The 18,945-nt window shown below is 40.5% G+C and overlaps 1 protein-coding gene across 18 annotated transcripts in view; it reads left to right on the forward strand.

The window, feature by feature from the left end:
• The window catches only part of EIF4G3 (eukaryotic translation initiation factor 4 gamma 3), a 311,606-nt gene that overhangs the window by 224,387 nt on the left and 68,274 nt on the right, over nt 1-18,945 (forward strand). For 14 of the 18 annotated variants that reach the window (XM_059690914.1, XM_059690912.1, XM_059690915.1 and 11 more), the window contains 5 exons: nt 487-575; nt 7,664-7,910; nt 10,956-11,089; nt 13,725-13,838; nt 14,229-14,339. In XM_059690914.1, coding sequence (XP_059546897.1) covers nt 487-575; nt 7,664-7,910; nt 10,956-11,089; nt 13,725-13,838; nt 14,229-14,339 — 695 coding nt within the window. The remainder of the gene's footprint in view (nt 1-486; nt 576-7,663; nt 7,911-10,955; nt 11,090-13,724; nt 13,839-14,228; nt 14,340-18,945) is intronic. The other 4 variants (XM_059690920.1, XM_059690919.1, XM_059690922.1 and 1 more) reach the window with 1 other exon arrangement.

The raw sequence follows: 18,945 nt of genomic DNA on the forward strand, positions 1-18,945 counted from the left end.
GCAGGGGCCTGAGAAGTACAACTTGCTTATGATCACATAGGTGATGAGCAATAGAAGCAGGCCCGTGTCTAGAATTGACTAGTAGGCCAGTTTCCTATATTGATAATCACCATTTACTGAATTATGAGCCTGGGTATGTCCTAACCATGAAGTAGGTAGGAGGGGGAACTTATGCCACTGCATGGAAGACTACATGAGCTGATGAGAATAATTTGTGCCCAAGACATTTGCCATTGCAACCTGTGGGCCACACTACACAGTTGTTCACTTTATCATTCATCTGTCTCCTCAGTATGGGTGAAAGCCCTCTTTTCTTCTCCTAAATTTGAATACAAATATTATTTAGACCAGTGGTTGCTAACTGGTGGTCCGCGGACCACTGATGGTCCGTGAGGTCCAAAAGGTTGGCAACCGCTGATTTAGACCTAATATTTCCAAACATAACTTTGCAGTGGGAAGTAATGGTAGCCTGATCTTGTATTTCAGCTCAGACAGCTATAACTGCACCAAAGATGTGGAAGAAACCAAAAGATCGGACCCGAACCACTGAAGAGGTGTTAGAAGCAGAATTGGAGGTAAGGGGCAGCAGTAAGTCTCTTTAGCCTATCTTCAGAACAATGGTGCCATTTCCCAAGACAAGTTTATACCTCTTTCTTGATACTGTCTTCCAGGAAGAATTTGATATGTCAAGTTCAATGTCTGACTTTTTTAAAGTACATTTACAGAATTTGAAAAGATTTTCAGTAGCCTGTTCAGTTTCATTGAATTCTTGTCTCTTTCAAATACCTCTTCTAAAATGGCAAAAAATAAGTTAATTTTTGGTTAACCCTTTTGTCCCTTTAATTGGATTTTTCCTTATATTAACCAGATGGAAAGACTAATCCAATACAGAAAAATGGAGCCCTGGCCAGTTTGGCTCAGTGGATAGAACATCAGTCTGTGGACTGCAGGGTCCTGGGTTTGATTCCGGTCAAGGGCACATGTCTGGGTTGCAGGCTCAGTCCCCAGTTGGGGGTGTGGAGGAGGCAGCCAATCAATGATTCTCATCATTGATGTTTCTCTCTTTCTCTTCCTTCCTCTCTGAAATCAATAAAAATATATTTTTAAAAAAAGAAAAATGGAGATAGTTCTTTCAAATACCCATTAATAATAGTGATAAAAGTCATCAGGAAGATTTTAGGGAAATTTATTTTGAATCTGTCATCTTTTAACGTCATCTCAGTAAGATAACTTTTCACATATGGTTTGTTCGTTTGAACTAAGCCACACCGATTTTGTAATAGCACATCAGGTCCAGATGATGTGAGGAAGAAACATGGGCAGATGTTAGTCTTAAGTAGCGCTCTAACAATCCATAGTCTGCAATCTCAGTATTTTTAGTGCTGTGTACTGCAGCTCATAATTGAAGAGTAGCTGCCTTAGCCAGTTTTGGCTCAGTGGAAGCAGCATTGTCCCACAGACTAAAGGGTCTCGAGTTCAATTCTGGTCAAGGGCAGGTACCTCCAAGTTCACTGACCTTGGTTGCAGGCTTGATCCCCAGCGGCCTCCCTTCCCCTGTAGGGGCACTTGCGGTGCAACCAATTGATGTGTCAATCTCACATCAATATTTCTATCTCTTTGTCTCTTCTCTTCCACTCTCTCTAAAAATCAGTGGAAAAATATCCTCGGGTGAGGATTAACAAAAAGTAATAATAATAAATTAAAAATAAAGGAAGAGTAATATAAACTATCTCTTTTTTTTCTTTTTGAACTCTTCTATTAAAATTTTACTGAATTTTTAACATGATAATATGTGCAGAAATTATTTTAAAATCACTTTAAATACATTTGTTTCATAAGGTTTTTCTGTCTAGTTATAATTCTTACCCTCTTCAAGCAGCTCACACAGTACCTCTTTGTTAATTCTCCCTATCCTGTCATTGCTATTATATGATGCTCTGTTGATGTCACAGTTAGTCCCATAGCAACCACAAAAATGTTTCATAGATGTGATTTTATTGTGGTTACTAGGATAAGAATTGGCAGTAACTTATAGTGGTGCAAATAGTTGTTGCACTTCTTGTGGATGAACAAGAAAATGTTGCTTTTATAGAGAATAAAATACCTTCCAGAGGCAGGACAATCATTTATATTCCCTTCAAACTGATTACTCTTTAGATTCAGCTGTGTGTTTGTTTGTTTTTTTATTAGCTTTCTCTTATTATGCATCATGTTTCTTTGCCTTGTGGCTAGATTTCTAAGCATTACTGAATATTAAATGAGTAGACACCATTCCTGTGCCTTCACATATTCACCCTCTTTAGGGAATGGATCCCATAGGAAATAGTTCAGGCTTTGTGGACTGCATGATACCTTGGCACACTTTCCCAGCTCTGTTGCTATAACCCAAAAGCAGCCATAGACGTGTGTAAACAAATCAGCATGGCTATATTTTAGCAAAACTTTATTAATGAACACTGAAATTTCATATAATATTCATGTGTCATAAAATATTATTCAGCCCTAACTGGTTTGGCTCAGTGGATAGAGCATCAGCCTGTGGACTGAAGGGTCCCAGGTTCGATTCCGATCAAGGGCATGTACCTTGGTTACGGGCACATCCCCAGTAGGGAGTGTGCAGGAGACAGCTGATCGATGTTTCTCCCTCATCGATGTTTCTAACTCTCTATTCTTCTCCCCTCCTCTCTGTAAAATATCAATAAAGTATATTTAAAAAAATAAAAATAAAGGAATATTTTAAAATATATATTATTCAGATTTTTTTAACCATTATGAATGTAAAAATCACTCTTAGCTTTGACACTATAGAAAACAAGTGATGTGCCATGTGGCCCATGAGCCATATAGTTTGCTAAAACCTGGTTTAGATTATTATTCTTCATACATGAGAACTATTTTGACTCATTTTGAACCAATCACTTTTTTTTTAATCTTATAGTTTATAAGTATAATAAAAAGGCATTTGGTCATTTGCAGACAGGCTTTTTTCAGAAATCTAACTTCCTTTCATAAAATTGAGCATTTATTAAAGTACCTTAGTACACACTGGCTGTCATTGTCTTCATTTTCACTGGTCGTCAAGCTCTCCTTAGGAAGGTTTTAGCCCTTCCAGGTATTGGCCTATTTTAGATTATATATTGGGTTGTTCAATATTGTAAATACTTTATTACATTATTTAAATTATAGCATAGAAAGATAGCATAAAAGATGATTCCTCTTAAAAATTTTAGTCAAGGCATCTTAAAATTTGTTTTGAAATTTTAGGACATTTCATCATTTGTTACATACATTGTTGTCAATCTGATTTTTTAGCATTTTAAAAAACTCATGTGCCGAAACCGGTTTGGCTCGGTGGATAGAGCGTCGGCCTGCGGACTGAAGGGTCCCGCGTTCGATTCCGGTCAAGGGCATGTGCCTGGGTTGCAGGCACATCCCCAGTAGGAGATGTACAGGAGGCAGCTGATCGATGTTTCTCTCATCATCGATATTTCTAACTCTCTATCTCTCTCCCTTCCTCTCTGTAAAAAATCAATAAAATATATCTACACTAATAAAAGAGAAACATGGTAATTGGCGTACGACTGCTACCCTTTTCATTGGCTAATCAGCGAGATATGCAAATTAACTGTCAGCCAAGATGGCGACCAGCAGCTGCAGACCTCTGAGCGGGCAGTTTAAGAAACATTGTAACAAATACCACCGGACTTCAGCCAGCAGATTCGCAACTTTGTATGCAAAGGCCAGAAACCTACTTTCAGCCGGAGGCCTAAGAGCTGGAGCCAAGCCTCAAGCTAAAGCTGGCCCAGAATGAATAAATAAATAAATAAATAAATAAATAAATAAATAAATAAATAGGAAAAAAGGAGCTGTTGGGAGCTTCAGTCACCCCCAGCTGCAAACAGCCCTCAGCCCCTCACCCAGGCTGGCCAGGCACCCCAGTGGGGACCCCCACTCTGATCCAGGACACCCTTCAGGGCAAACCAGCCAGCCCCACCCATGCACCAGGCCTCTACCCTATATAGTAAAAGGGTAATATGCCTCCCGGCACCGGGGTCAGCGGAGCCGTGAGGCCTCCCGGCACCAGGATCAGCGTGACAGGGGGCAGTGCCCAAACACCCTGATCGCCCTGTGGCTCTGTGTGTGACTGGGTGTGGGGCCCCAACCCCCCGACCCCACGGGCCCTGCTCTGTGTGTGACGGGGTAGAGCCATAACCTCCGCATCAGCCCTGCCCTGAGTGTGACAGTGGTGGCGGCCCAACCCCCTGATTGGCCCTGCTCTGTGGGTGATAGAGGGCGGCGCCCCAACCCGGTGATCCGCCCTGCTCTGTGTGTGACAGGGGACGGTGCCCCAACTCCCCTATCAGCCCTACTCTCTGAGTGACAGGGGGGAGCTCCTCAACCCCCTGATGGGCCCTGCTCTGTGCGTGACAGGGGGCAACGCCCCAACCCCCTGATGGGCCCTCCTCTGTGCGTGACAGTGGGGAGCTCCCCAACCACCTGATGGGCCCTGCTCTGTGCATGACAGGGTACGGAGCCCCAACCCCCCTGATGGGCCCTTCTGTGTGCATGACAGGGGGCACCACCCCAACCCCCTGATTGACCCTGCTCTATGCGTGACAGGGGGTGGCGCCACAACCTCCCCATCGACCCTGCCTTGAGTGTGACAGGGGGCGGTGCCCCAACCCCCCAATCGGCCCTACCCTGAGCATGACTGAGGGTGGCATCGCAACCTCCCAATCTGCCCTGCTCTGTGCATGACTGGGGGCAGCACCCCAACTCCCCAATTGGCCCTGCTCTGAGCCCAACCAGGGGCTGCACCTAGGGATTGGGCCTGCCTCTGCCACCCGGGAGCAGGCCTAAGCCAGCAGGTCGTTATCTCCCGAGGGGTCCCAGACTGCGAGAGGGCACAGGCAGGGCTGAGGGACCCCCCTCCCCCCCGAGTGCACAAATTTTTGTGCACCGGGCCTCTAGTATATATATATATATTAAAAAAACTCATGCATTAAGCAGGCAGTTTTTTCAACTAAATTCTTTAAACAAATTCCTATAAAAAGTTCACTTCTGACAGTCCAACCAATAAGGTGCTTTTTTTAAATCTGATTTTCTGAGTTAACAATTTCAGAATTCTTAGACATTTACAAATTAGTTGAATAGAGCTTCTTCCTGCTGAAAGAAAAAAAAACATTATAAATATTTAATGCACTATTTTTGTGGGTTCCCTTGAAAAATATACCTTTTTTAAATGCATTTTTATTGATTTCAGAGAGGAAGGGAGAGGGAGAAAGGCAGATAGAAACATCAGTGATGAGAGAGACTCATTGATCAGCTGCCTCCTACATGCCCTGTACTGGGGATCGAGCCCACAACCCAGGTGTGTGCCCTTAACTGGAATTGAACCCAGGACCTTTCAGTCTGTAGGCCAACGCTCTGTCCACTGAACCAAACCAGCTGGGGCAAAAAATATACCTTTTAACAATGTGCCTCAGATACCTTAGAGATTCTGTGTTCTCTGAATTATTGTTAGTTATTCATGCAATAACTTATACTGCTTTTTCCACTTAGAAGTTAACTTTCCAAGTGATACATTCTCCTTTAATATCCAATAGATTATTCATAGTTTATTGATTTTATGATGTTTATTGATGGACATTGAAATTTGAATTTAATATAATATTCACGTTATAAAATTCTTCAGAATTTTTTCAACCATGACGACCTCTACACAAACCTCTACACAAAATGCTGTTCTTTAAAACAGCATTTTTTCACATTTTAACAAGATCCAAATTAAGGATTCTATGTAATTGTATATAGAATAACAGTATACTGCTGTTTAAAGAGTATTCTGCTGTTTAATAAGCTTTAGTTCCATTTATATATCACATTATTAAAGATCTTCTTGATGACCTGTACTTAATTTTAAAGTGGTATTGCAGTTCATTATGACTTCATTTAGACTGTAGTAGAATATACAATAAGAAAAAGTAAGGCTGCTAACTCATGATTCAAACTTAGTAGATCTTGTTTTTCTCAAAGTCGAAAAGATTATCTATTTTCTGCCATGTTTTATAAAAAAAAATCATTTCAGCCTTAATTTTTTGGGATTTTTTATGTTTGTCTTTCTTTTGAAGGCTACCCTACTGTCTTCCCCTTACCATACTGTCTCCCCCTATAGCGAGAAAGTGTGTGTGTGTGTACTTAACTATTCCATTGTGGAAACAAGACCTAAAAACTATCTGTTTCTGCTTATCACATTTTTAAATTTAGTATATTTTCACCATTATCTAATGTAGTGATTCCCAAAGTGGGCGCTACCGCCCCCTGGTGGGCGCTGCAGCGATCGGGGGGGGGGGGGGCGGTGACGGCCACAGGTGCATTTGTTTTAACTTTTTTTGTATTACCTTTCTATTCTGAGTTCAATAAATAGTTTCATAATTTCAAACTTCAATGTTTCTAATTTACACCTTTCTTTACTATATTTTATGAAAAAGGTAGAAACATTAATACATATATCTTTCTGTTTAATTGCTATTAAAATTTTTAAAAAATTAATTTCCAGGGGGCACTGAGTAATATTTTTTCTGGAAAGGGGGCGGTAGGCCAAATAAGTTTGGGAACCACTGATCTAATGTATGGTAGGAGAAGTTTTACTAATAATACCTGTTATAATTACTGTAACAAAGTAGGATTTGTAACTCTTTAATTTTTAAATAAACATAATTTCATAAATCAATTGGAGTAACCACTTTCTGGAGTATATGACATTCTTTTACACAACTTTCTGTTGAAGCAATTCAACAGTGTCTCTTTTTTTACTCTCCTTGTGCAAATTTATCAGCTGGAATGCCTATTTCCTCTGAGCACTTTTTTCAAAGGCTTATTTTCAGAGTGCTTACCCTTCATGAGAAAGAAAGAGGCTTAAAGTTCATGGAGAACTTTTCCTCATGTGTTTTGAAAGTTCATATGGCCCTTAAGAAATCCATTTTTTGATAACTTGAACTGAAATAGTGAAAACTATTATGGTGAATAACTCGGTCCTATTTTGCTTTTTAAAAATAGTCAGGATGCACTAGGACCCAGATTTCTTCCTAGGGGATACATTTCAAGCATTTTTTCATACATTATTTGAATAAGGTCACAGTCTCAGAGTATTCTAATAGTCAATAAACAAAATAGATTTTACCTAACAAATGGTGTCCATGTAAAAGGAGAGATGATCAGCTTTGTGGGACTTAGTTACTTTAAACTATTCATTGAACTTTATTTTGCCGCCAGAGGACAGCACAAAAAATACCCTGTAGTGTTTCTTTTTATATTTGCTGAGCTGTAGTGGTAAGGTAGGCATGTTTGATTTAGATTTTTGACTTGGACTGTTTCATGTCCTTCAAGTGCCAAGGATTAACAGTTCTTTCCATTCTAATCTTTGGTACATTTAGATTTCATTAGTCATGTTAAAGCATTTCAGTAGCCATTTGAATTATCTGCACTATCCCAGGAGATGAAATGAGAAAAGTGTTTTTAAGTAAACTTACCTTTCTAGTATCATATGCTGCACACAGACATCCTTATCTTGAGTGACATGTTTTCCTATCCTCTTGAAGAGGTTTAGGTGTATTTACACACAGTGAAAAAAATATAACCTCTGTGTTCACTTATGCTTTAGCTTACAGTTGAAGAGGAACTTTCAGGTGACAAAATACTTGAATCTGAGCAGGATAAAATGAGCCAAGGGTTTCATCCTGAGAGAGATTCCTCAGACCTAAAAAAAGTGAAAGCTGTGGAAGAAAATGGAGAAGAAGCTGAGCCTGTACGTAATGGTGCTGAGAGTGTTTCTGAGAGTGAAGGAATAGATGCTAATTCAGGCTCCACTGATAGTTCTGGTGAAGGGGTCACATTCCCATTTAAACCAGGTAAGTGTATCCTGTCTTCCTGTGTACATCTTTCCTTTTTCCCTTTATTCTACTGCAATATTAGAGAAATGTTGCCTCTTTCTAGTGAAATAGTGGATGGAAGGAAGAAGCTTATCATAGTGTAGTATTTAAAGAACAGATCAGCAGGCAAAAGTTAGTCATTAGCAAATCCAGAGAGTTCTATGTTGGTGGAAGTGATATCTGATGCTAGTGTTCTGCTTTTACTGGCATTGGAAGTGCAGCTGGCAAAGAGAATCAGTCAGCGGTAGGCTGGTTGACTTCCACAATGCATGTTTAATTTTATTGTGAAAGGGATATTTCAGATATGACCATGTCCCTTGAGAGTGTACTCATCATTTCACAAGGCTTGAACTCCAGTAATGAGTCAGGGGCAGTCAGATTGTATCACTGAGCATCTGAAGGATGGAAAGTGCCCTGTGAAATATATGATAAACCTGAGAAAGTCTTGCAGCTTTAGACATCATCAAATATATTAAACTTCTGTCCCAATACTCTGTAACCAGGATTGACTGAGGTTGTGGAGATATTTGGTGTGGTGGAGAATCATGGTTGGTTCGTTTGATAGAAAATTTGGGGCAGGGGGAGTTTTTCTTAGTATGCCAAATCTGGAGTGACTTCTGCTTTGAGGTAGGGTTTGAATGTAAGATATCAGACTTCAGAAATAATCTAGACCAGTGTATTTCAAACTGATAGTTTAAAACCATTTAATAGGTTGTGAAATTAATTTAGTGAGTTAAAACCAACAATTTTTTAAGAGGAAAATACAGTAAAAAATGTCAGTGTGGCCCTGGCCAGCGGGTTGGAGTGTTACCCTGTACACCAAAAGGTTATGGGTTTGAATACCAGTCAGGCACATGCCTAGGTTCAATCCCTACTTGGGCCAGTGCAGGTGGAGCTAATCAATATCTCTCTCTCCCCCACTCTCTAAAATTGGTAAAAACATATCCATGGGTGAGGATTAAAGGGGGGAAATGCCAGTACAGTACATGTAGTAAGGGTAATATTGTTTCAGAAACTTATTTATGTTTGTTCTGAGTCATGAAGTCATTATATTTCTTGCTGTGAGTTGTAGTCAAAAATGTTTGAAAGTCATTGATTAATACTCCCTTAATATACTGCACTTACTGCTGCTAATGGTCTTTATGCGATTGTAATTTTTTTTAACTTTAGAACTCTGAAATTACTTCTAAAGATCTAGGCTTGTATCATATTACCATGCATTTGTGGCCACCACCAATCCTTCAGGAAACTGATACACTATTGTCATTTTTAGGACTGTGGATTATATTTTTATATTTCAGTTTGGCAAGGAAAAAATGCACAACTATAACCCCAACTGCCTTTTACTCCTGTAATGTACACTAACAGTAATTGGGGGGAAAGGCAATTTAATTTAGATCCAGTAAACTACCTTTTAACGAATATAATATGCTAATAAAGATTTGGTTAAAAACTGTAAAATTCTCACAGACCGTCAGTAAGTCTATGACCTACACATTAGGAACCACTAATAAAAGAAGTGAGCTGTCATGAAGTGAGCTGAGGCCTGATTTTGATGAGAGTTTTGTTAATTAAAAGAAAAAAATAGTGCCCTGGCCAGTGTGGCTCAGTTAGTTGGGCATCACACCATGCACCGAAAGGTTGCTGGTTCATTTCCCTGTCAGAGCACATACCTGGGTTGCAGGCTTGATTCCCCAATCAGGGATATGCAGGAGACAGCCAATCAATGTCCCAATTTCACACTGATGTTTCTCTCTCTCTCCCGTCCTCTCTCTAAAAGTAAATTTAAAAATCTTTTAAAAAAGAAGAAAAAATTGTGACTTGCATTTTATTTAATAAAAATTTTAAGAAATTTTCTATTTTTATATAATGAGAATAGGGTTATAAGTAATGAAAGCTTTAATAATAGTAATAGTAGAAAAGCAGTGTTAATATTAAAAATATTAGCTGAGCCCTAACCGGTTTGGCTCAATGGATAGAGCGTCGGCCCGCAGACTGAAGGGTCCCAGGTTCGGTTCCAGTCAGAGGCATGTACCTTGTTGCTGGCACATCCCCAGTAGGGGGGTGTGCGTGAGGCAGCTGATTGATGTTTCTCCCTCATCGAGGTTTCTAAGTCTCTATCCCTCTCCCTTCCTCTCTGTAAAAACTCAATAAAATATATTTTAAAAAATATTAGCCGAGAAGTGTTTAGTATCATGATTTTTAGAGAAAGATATGTGCATCTCCAGTTTAGTTGGCTCAGCCAGCAAGTACATTATTTTTTTTTTTTTTCAGATTCAACTATAGTCAGGGATAAAAATTCTTTAGCGCCTTAAGCATTTCAGAATCTTTTTTTTAACATACATGTATTTTTTATTGATTTCAGAAAGGAAGGGAAAGAAATAGAAAGGTAGGAGCATCATTGATGAGAGAGAATCATTTATTGGCTGTCTCCTGCACATCCCCGGGTGGGGGGGGGGGGCGTGGGGGAGATTGAGCCCACAACCTGAGCATGTGCCGCTGGCCAGAATCGAACCTGGGACCCTTTAGTTCGCAGGCGATGCTCTATCCACTGAGCCAAACCAACTAGGGCCAGAATCTTAAATAAGTTATTTGTTATTGTGTTTTGTGTCTTTTTACATTTTTTCTCCAAAATAACATTTCCAAGTGAATAACTAAAGTATTCTTTTTCCTGAAACCAAGAGTACTAGCAAGTTCCTTATTTCTGAGTTGTTTATTGGCATGGTAATTTATTTTATGAGGATTATTAAATGGCCCTGGCCAAAGGCTGCTTAATGTGTTTATGAATGGTTCCTATATCAACTTACTTCAGCTCACTTTACTATCCAGGGGTACCCCAAAGGAATAAAAGAACAAATGACAGTTTAAAATCTTTACGTGGCATTTTCTGACTGTAGCTCAGTATTTCCTTTGTGTTTGTTTATGATGAGATAAAGTAAATATTGGAATCGGATTTGTATTTTTACTGGATATACATATAATGACCTCATAGACAGTTTGTTCTGCCTACATGCCTTTTTCTAGAATCCTGGAAGCCTGCTGATACTGAAGGCAAGAAGCAGTATGACAGGGAGTTTTTGTTGGACTTTCAGTTCATGCCAGCCTGTATACAGAAACCAGAGGGTCTGCCTCCCATCAGTGATGTAGTCCTTGACAAGGTAAGCTGTGTACTCAGATAGTGATATCTTTTTGGTGGGAACTGTTTTTGTTTGTGTGTGTTTTTATATTTTACTGATTTTTTTTTTTTAGAAAGAAAGGAAGGGAGAGGGAGAGAGAAACATAGATGTGAGAGGGGAACATGAATCGGCTGCCTCCCACACATACCCCACCGGGGATCGAGTGGGAAACACAGGCATGTGCCCTTACTCAGCAATTGAACCAGCAACTTTTCTGTACACAGGGCAATGCCCAACCAGCTGATCCACACCAGCCAGGACAAGAATGGGTTTTTATTATCAGTGCAAATATGTGAAGTATGAGCAATTTTTAGGAATTGTAAGACTAAATGGTGTTTCAATTAAAATATATAATGTTTAAGAGTTAAAGTTTTCCTAAATATTATTGGATTGTCAAATTTCTTATAATAATAATGGGGTTTGACCCATATTTGAGTGATGAAGCTTTAAAATTTTTTAATTGTCTGCTTATTATAGCTATTTTTTACTGATGTGGTGAAAATTGTCGGTTGGGCTAATATAGCTAAAGTGAAAGTGATACCGACCTCTTTCCCCACTGTCCTGCAATTTCAGTATGGAATTAGAATGCCATTGAGGGCAGGTAGGTAGATCAAACTGAAATAGGAGTCAACATAATTCAAGTAATGTATATCTCAAAATTCCCCCAATAGATTCTTGTAATGATTAGTCTAATCCTCTGCATATAAATAGGCGTCCTTTATCTTCACATCTGACCTTAATGGTGCATACAGAAAATTAGTACAGTCAGTGTTTATTTTGTACTAGAGGCTTGATGCACGAAATTCATGCACTTTGGGGGGTGGGGGTCCCTCAGCCCGGCCTGCACCCTCTCACAGTCCGAGAGCCCTTGGGGGATGTCTGACTGACGGCTTAGGCCTGCTCCTCGCTCGGTCCCAATTGGCCAGACCCTAGCAGCAAGCTAATCTACTGGTTGAAGCATCTGTCCCCTAGTGGTCAGTGCAGGTCATAGCGACTGGTTGACCGGTCAACTGTGTGCCCCCTGGTGGTCAGTGCACATCATAGTGGTTGAGAGGCCTTAGCATATCATTAGCATATTACGCTTTGATTGGTTGTACGGAGGACTGGACACTTAGCATATTAGGCTTTTATTATATAGGATGTTTATTAAATTTAAAAAAGTGAAGTCAGATGTTTACCTGCCCAAGCATTCCTGTAAATCAGTGATGAACCAGTGCTGGTGATGAAGCTTGAAATATTTTTGCTTTGAAGAGGAACTATTAATCCCTAGTCAAAGTAGAGGGTAAATATCTTATAGATTGAGATCTTCCTCTTACTAAGATTTCTAATCCTGGCTGGCATTGCTCAGTGGTTGTTAGAGCATCGGCCTGCACAAGGGAAGGTTGCAATTCGATTCCCAGGCATGGGCACATACCTGGGATGCTGGAGGCAACTAGTCTCTCTCTCTCTCTACCCCCCCCCCCTTCCCTCTCCTCTTCCTCCACCCGCTCTTCTACTCTCTGAAAAATCAGTGGGAAAAAATCTTCACTCCTCAGATGAAGATTAAAAAAGACAGGTTTCTAGTAGCGACTTATCCAGACATTATTCGTATTATTTTACTCTGATAGTAACAGGTCTTCTTATTTCTATTGCTATCTAAGTCTTTTCTCTTTGGTACTTACGTGAGGACAGTTGAGTGATTGATTGGCAGTGCTAATTTAAGGCTGCTTCAGAGGGCAATTGTTATATCCACTGAATTAGATTATTCTCTTAGAAAATATTCCTTCCTGTCTTCCTACCTTAACCGTTTCTGACCTTGGCCCATCTTTTGTTGATTTCTCGCTGAGCTACTTAGCTTTGCTGAGTTTATAGTCATATTCTTTGCCTATACAAACCCAGGTAACCTCGATTGGCAAGACAAAGTGAGATTTTAAATGTTATCACATGTGAAACATAATCTCCTTTTGTCACTTATTGTCCATTCAGAATACAGGCTGTTCTAGTCATAAATCAACAGCATCAAAACCAAAATAAAGCCCTAACCGGTTTGGCTCAGTGGATAGAGCGTCGGCCTGCGGACTCAAGGGTCCTAGGTTCGGTTCTGGTCAAAGGCATGTACCTTGGCTGCGGGCACATCCCCAGTAGGGGGCATGCAGAAGGCAGCTGATCGATGTTTCTCTCTCATTGGTGTTTCTAACTCTCTATCCCTCTCCCTTCCTCTCTGTAAAAAATCAATAAAATATATTTTTAAAAAAACAACAAAATAAAAATGATCAATAGCAGGATTCTCATAGGCAGATTGGTCTGATGCCCTGAATATGCTGGGGGGAAACCCTAAAATTTGACCCTAGTTATAGGATCTCAAAATAGTTTGTCTTTGTCATTCTACTGGTCTTGACTAGTTAAATGAGTGTCTAGCCTCGTTTGGAATTCCAGGGCATCAGAAAACCACTGTTGCCTGAAGGGCTCTAAGGCTCGCCCAGAAGAAGCTATCCAGGTTCAGATTGGACTTTCGCTGGTTAAGGATGCCAGTGGTTACCATTTAAGTTGACATAACTCTTCAGTCTAAGTTTTTTTGTCTTTGTGGTAGCACATGCTCTGGAACTTGTGTTAAGCTTTCCTTTGCTTCTTCATACAGATCAACCAACCCAAATTGCGAACTCTAGACCCTCGGGTTTTGCCTCGAGGACCAGATTTTACTCCAGCCTTTGCAGATTTTGGAAGGCAAAGCCCTGGTGGAAGAGGTGTATCTGTAAGTGCAAGTTTCCTACAACCCAATTAGAAACTGTCAAACACTTATGCCATCTTGTCTAAAGCCAAGAGCGCAGCTTTTATTCATTGATTCCTTTAAGCAGGAAGAAGAGTAGAAGAGGTGAAGACTATCCTTTCCAAACTAATATTAAAGTAAATTAAGAATACACTTGAGTCGTTTTTACTTGAAAAAAGCTGGTCTACATTAATTTGGCCTTAAGTTTTATGTATATGTATATATATTTCACCCCCAGTTGAAATGACCTGCAAATGGGTTAAAAAATAGAGCCAACCTTGAGTATGATTCCTATTTTGTTCTGAGGTGTCCTGATATAGTAGAGATCTCTGATGACTTTCAGCTAATGGTCATTCTTTGTCCTTGTTTCTACAGATTTGCAAAGTGCAGAGCAGGCATGGATTGCCAATTCTGGAACAGAGCAAAGCCCCTACTTGCACTCCACTGGCGATGTCGCACCCACCCCTGAAGAGCCTGCCTCTAGGGGTGCGCTGAATCCTTGTTTTTATTTTTGGGTTTTTTAGCAATAGTTTATGATGTTATAATATTTTATGTTTTGATTTCTCACTTACTATAGCTCATGAAGTGAAAATATGAACAAATGACACACACAAAAGAGTGCAGTGTTAGTCAACTGCAGATTGCCTTTACACCCCCTAGTGGCAGGCTCTTCAGCGGTGGAAGTGGCATCACCAATGGAGTTATGCTGGGGCACTGCCCTGTGCAGGGTTTGGCAGGCTCAGCCTGCTCCATGCTTTGTAGACTTGCAGAAAGCATGGGGGAAAGTTGCCAATGATGTGAATGCCTCTTTTTCCCCAAGTTGGAATGGCTTGAGAGCACTTCAAGTTCTGGAGATGCTAGGGTCTGGTGTACCTTTGCAGATCACCCTGTTTTAAGACTATTTTATGTTTGTAAAAATATTTTTATGTAAGGTGACACTTTTTATTTCCCCATCACCTTTTTATTTCTGTAATGGCAACTTTTGAAACCTGCTTGGAAATAAGACTACACCGTCTGAAAACAAATGTCACTTTGTAGGTATTTGAATTATTTGATTGTTTGCCAGCAGCCTGATTGAAAATATTTAAATGCATACACTGTGATGGAGGCTTTGTAAAAACAGAAAATCTCTTTAATTTAAAGCATAGTATTTACTGAGCACCACCATGGAAAGACCTCTGTGCGTATAATACTCTGTTCTCACACAGGTTTGAAATTTAACCTGTATATACTCTAAATGCTAAGATAAAATTTTTATAGAATTTTAATTGCCTCGCCAGAAAGTCTTAGAAAGCAGCTTTCTTTCCTAGAAACCATGTTATACTTAATTTTTCAGTATTATTTTCCTTTTTGGTGGTTTAAATTTATATTTCTGTCAGTGTTTGTTTTTGTTTTGATTTATATCTGTGCTTCTCAAACATTTGAAATAATGATGTCATTTTGATTAATCTCTGGGTAACAGCATCTGTGGTTGTCATATTGCTCAATTTTGCTCATATGTTACTTGCAAAAGGTATTGCCACATCTCTTCTAGTGTATTCTTCTCTTTCATTACCAAGTTGCTATTGTCTGCTAATTAGGTATAACAAAAAGAAAATATTGTGAATTGAGAATAAGCTATATCTCTTAAAATATTGAAATTAGAAAATGAGTTTTAAAAATAACTATCACAATGTATGTTTGCCCACTAATCTATATGCCTGCATATATCAGGTAAATGTGTTATTCGATGCATACAAAGTAATAAGACTGAAAATAATCCATCAAGAATTTGTAGTGTCTCCAAAAACGTCAGCTTTAATTGTTTAATTCACTTCTTTAAATAGCTTTGTCATCCAGCACAAGCTAATTTTAAAGCGAAATTGCAAACTATTGCTTTTTTTTTTTCTTTTTTAAATTATTGATTTCAGAGAGGAAGGAAGAGGGAGAGAGAGATAGAAATATCAGTGATGAGATAAAATCACTGATCTACTGCCTCCCGCACACTGGAGATCGAGCCCACAACGTGGACATGTGCCCTGACCAGAAATTAAACCATGATGCTCAACTACTGAGCCACACCAGCTGGGCACCCAGGTCCTTTAAAAATGTCAAATTACTTGGTGGTCGTGGTATTTTAATAGTAATCTGTTGGCAGACATCACAGTTATCTCAAAAGAAATCTATTGCTTTAAGGCGAGTAATTATTCTTCCACATCTCCCATAGCTAACAAATATTCTCCATTTAATTTGTCCAGCTTCCTTTGATATATTGGCTTAGGTACAGATGGGAATTTCATAGGCTATTATATCTAACATATAAAGGAACAATCAATAATGCTGTTTGAAAAAAAAGCAACAGCCATACTCTTCAGAGTTTATTGGTTCTATACCTCTAGTTATTTTGCCAGCTTCCAAATTGGATTATAAATAATTACTATCCCAAAATCTTAATATCTGCTAGGTATGCTTCATAGTATGGTTTAAATACCCATAACTCTTACTATAAATTTTTCTGCAACAGACTTGTTACTAAATATTTTTATTATATAGTTGTTGTTTTAATATGTCAGATGCAGTTACATATAATTTTCCAACACAGTGGTCTTTTTAAAAAATGTTTTTATTGATTTCTAGAGAGAGAGAGGAAGGGGGAGGGATAGATAGATAGAAACATCGTGGATCAACTGCCTCCTGCATGCCCCCCACCAGGGATTGAGCCCACAACCCGGGCATGTGCCCTGACTGGGAATCGAACCGGTGACCTCTTGGTTCATGGGTTGAAGTTCAACCACTGAGCCGAACCGACCAGGCAACATATAAGTCCTTTGTTGGACAGTAAACTGCATAGCAATTGAAAGCACCCAGGTGCTTTTAAAAGTCAAATTACTTGGCGGTTGTGGTACTTTAATAGTAATCTATTGGCAAACATCACAGAGTATCTCAAAAGAAATGTATTGAGCAGTGGTCTATAGACCTATACTAGTAATTTGTCATTCATATTCATTTCAACTAACTTTGAGATTAGCTGATCTATTATTAAAATTGTAGGGACAATGTTTTCCTGAGCTTGTATCATGCTTTCCTCTCTTCTTAAAGGAACATTTGATTGTCTCCCTTTAAAAATTGCTAGGATGAATATTGGTCTTATTTTCTTTGGTTATCCAGGTAAGCAGAAATGTCTCAGATTATAGTCTGTGAATGACATAAAAGCAATGTATTAAATTTGAAAACAGATGGATGTAATTTCTTATTTAATATATTTTAAAAATATATATCAGAGTGAGTAAAAATTTAAACCTCCCGCTCACCTGAAAAAAAGAAATGAGGCTTACTAGTTAATCAACCCCAAATTTTGGCTCTTTAGTTGTGACATTTGTGGACACTGAGCACATTACGCCTTAAAGTTCCTTTTCTAGTATTAGTCATGATTGTCTGTCCTTCAGTCAAGAAGACCAGGCTTTATTTCTTTCTCTACACTTCATAATTCTTAGCACTGGATCCTAGAGTTTGTTTGCCATTCATAAACATTATATATGGTGCAACTTCTGAAGGATACTAAACATTTGACAATTTGTATTAAATTGTCATACACACAAAAAGGACATGAAATGTTTATTTTTTTATTTTTTATCGATTTCAGAGAGGAAGAGAAAGGGAGAGAGAGAGATAGAAACATCAATGATGAAAGAGAATCATTGATTGGCTGCCTCCTGCACACCTCCTACTGGGGATTGAGCCCACAACCTGGGCTACCTTGACCTCCTGGTACATAGGTCAGTGCTCAACTACTGAGCCACACTGGTCTGGCAGGACACGAAATGTTTAAAGGTAATTACACCAATCTACATATCACCTTTTTTAAAGTTCTTTTTGTTCTTTGGTATTGATGATGATACCTAGTTTTTAAGATGCTTTTACATTCCATGATTCTCATAATAACTTTTGTAGGTAGGACAAGCATTTAATACATTAGAAAGCTTAAGTTCAACAAAGTTAAGAGACTTGCTCACAGTAACTCAACTCATAAGTGACAAAATTAGACTCAAGAGCCCACAGTTTTTTTGTCTGCCGCTTTTCTGCACTGCACCACAGTCCTTCCAGGCACTGATGTTCCAGACAGTGAATTCATTCCCAGAGTGTAAACATGAGAAAATTAGAGAGTAATTAATTAAGCATGTTAAGCATTTATAAGTATAATAAACTAGGAGCCCGGTGCACAAAATTCGTGCACTGGGTGTGTGTGTGTTGGGGGGGGGGGTCTCCCTCAGCCCAGCCTGCCCCCTCTCACATACTGGGAGCCCTCAGGCGTTGACCCCCATCACCCTCCAATCGCAGGATCGGCTCCTTGCCCAGGCCTGACGCCTCTGACAGAGGCGTCAGGCCTGGGCAGGGGACCCTCATTTCCCCCCATCACTGGTTATGCCCCCAGCCCAGGCCTGATGCCTCTGGCCCAGGTGTCAGGCCTGGGCAGGGGACCCCCAGACCCCTCCGATTGCTGGCTCTGCCCCTTGCCCAGGCCTGATGCCTCGGCCAGAGGTGTAGACCCCCATCACCCTCTGATCACCTGATCGGCCCCTTGCCCAGGCCTGACGCCTCCGCCAGAGGTGTCAGGCTTGGACAGAGGACCCCCATCTCCCCCCAATCACTGGCTCTGGCCCCCGCCCAGTCCTGAGGCCTCTGGCCCAGGAATCATGCCTGGGCAGGGGACCCCCATCTCCCTCTGATCGCTTGCTCCACCCCCCGCCCAAGCCTGACGCCTCTGACCCAGGCTTCAGGCCTGGGCAAGGGGACCATCATATCCCCCCAATCCCCGGCTCAGCCCCCCGCCCAGGCCTAATGCCTCGGCCAGAGGAGTTGACCCTCATCACCCTCCGATCACCAGTCACCGGATCGGCCCCTTGACCAGGCCTGAGGCCTCCGGCAGAGGTGTCAGGCCTGGGCAGGGGACCCCCAGCTCCCCACGGTTGCAGGCTCCGTCCCTGCCCAGGCCTAACACCTCTGGCTGAGGCGTCCGGCTCGGGCAGCGGGGACCCACAGCTGCAGCGGCCCCGAGATCGTGGGCTTCGCTTTAGGCCCAGGCAAGGGACCCCTAGCTCCCGGGACTGCCAGC

Source organism: Myotis daubentonii, chromosome 3 (genome assembly GCF_963259705.1).
Source record: "Myotis daubentonii chromosome 3, mMyoDau2.1, whole genome shotgun sequence".
In the NCBI taxonomy this organism is placed as follows: Eukaryota; Metazoa; Chordata; class Mammalia; order Chiroptera; family Vespertilionidae; genus Myotis; species Myotis daubentonii.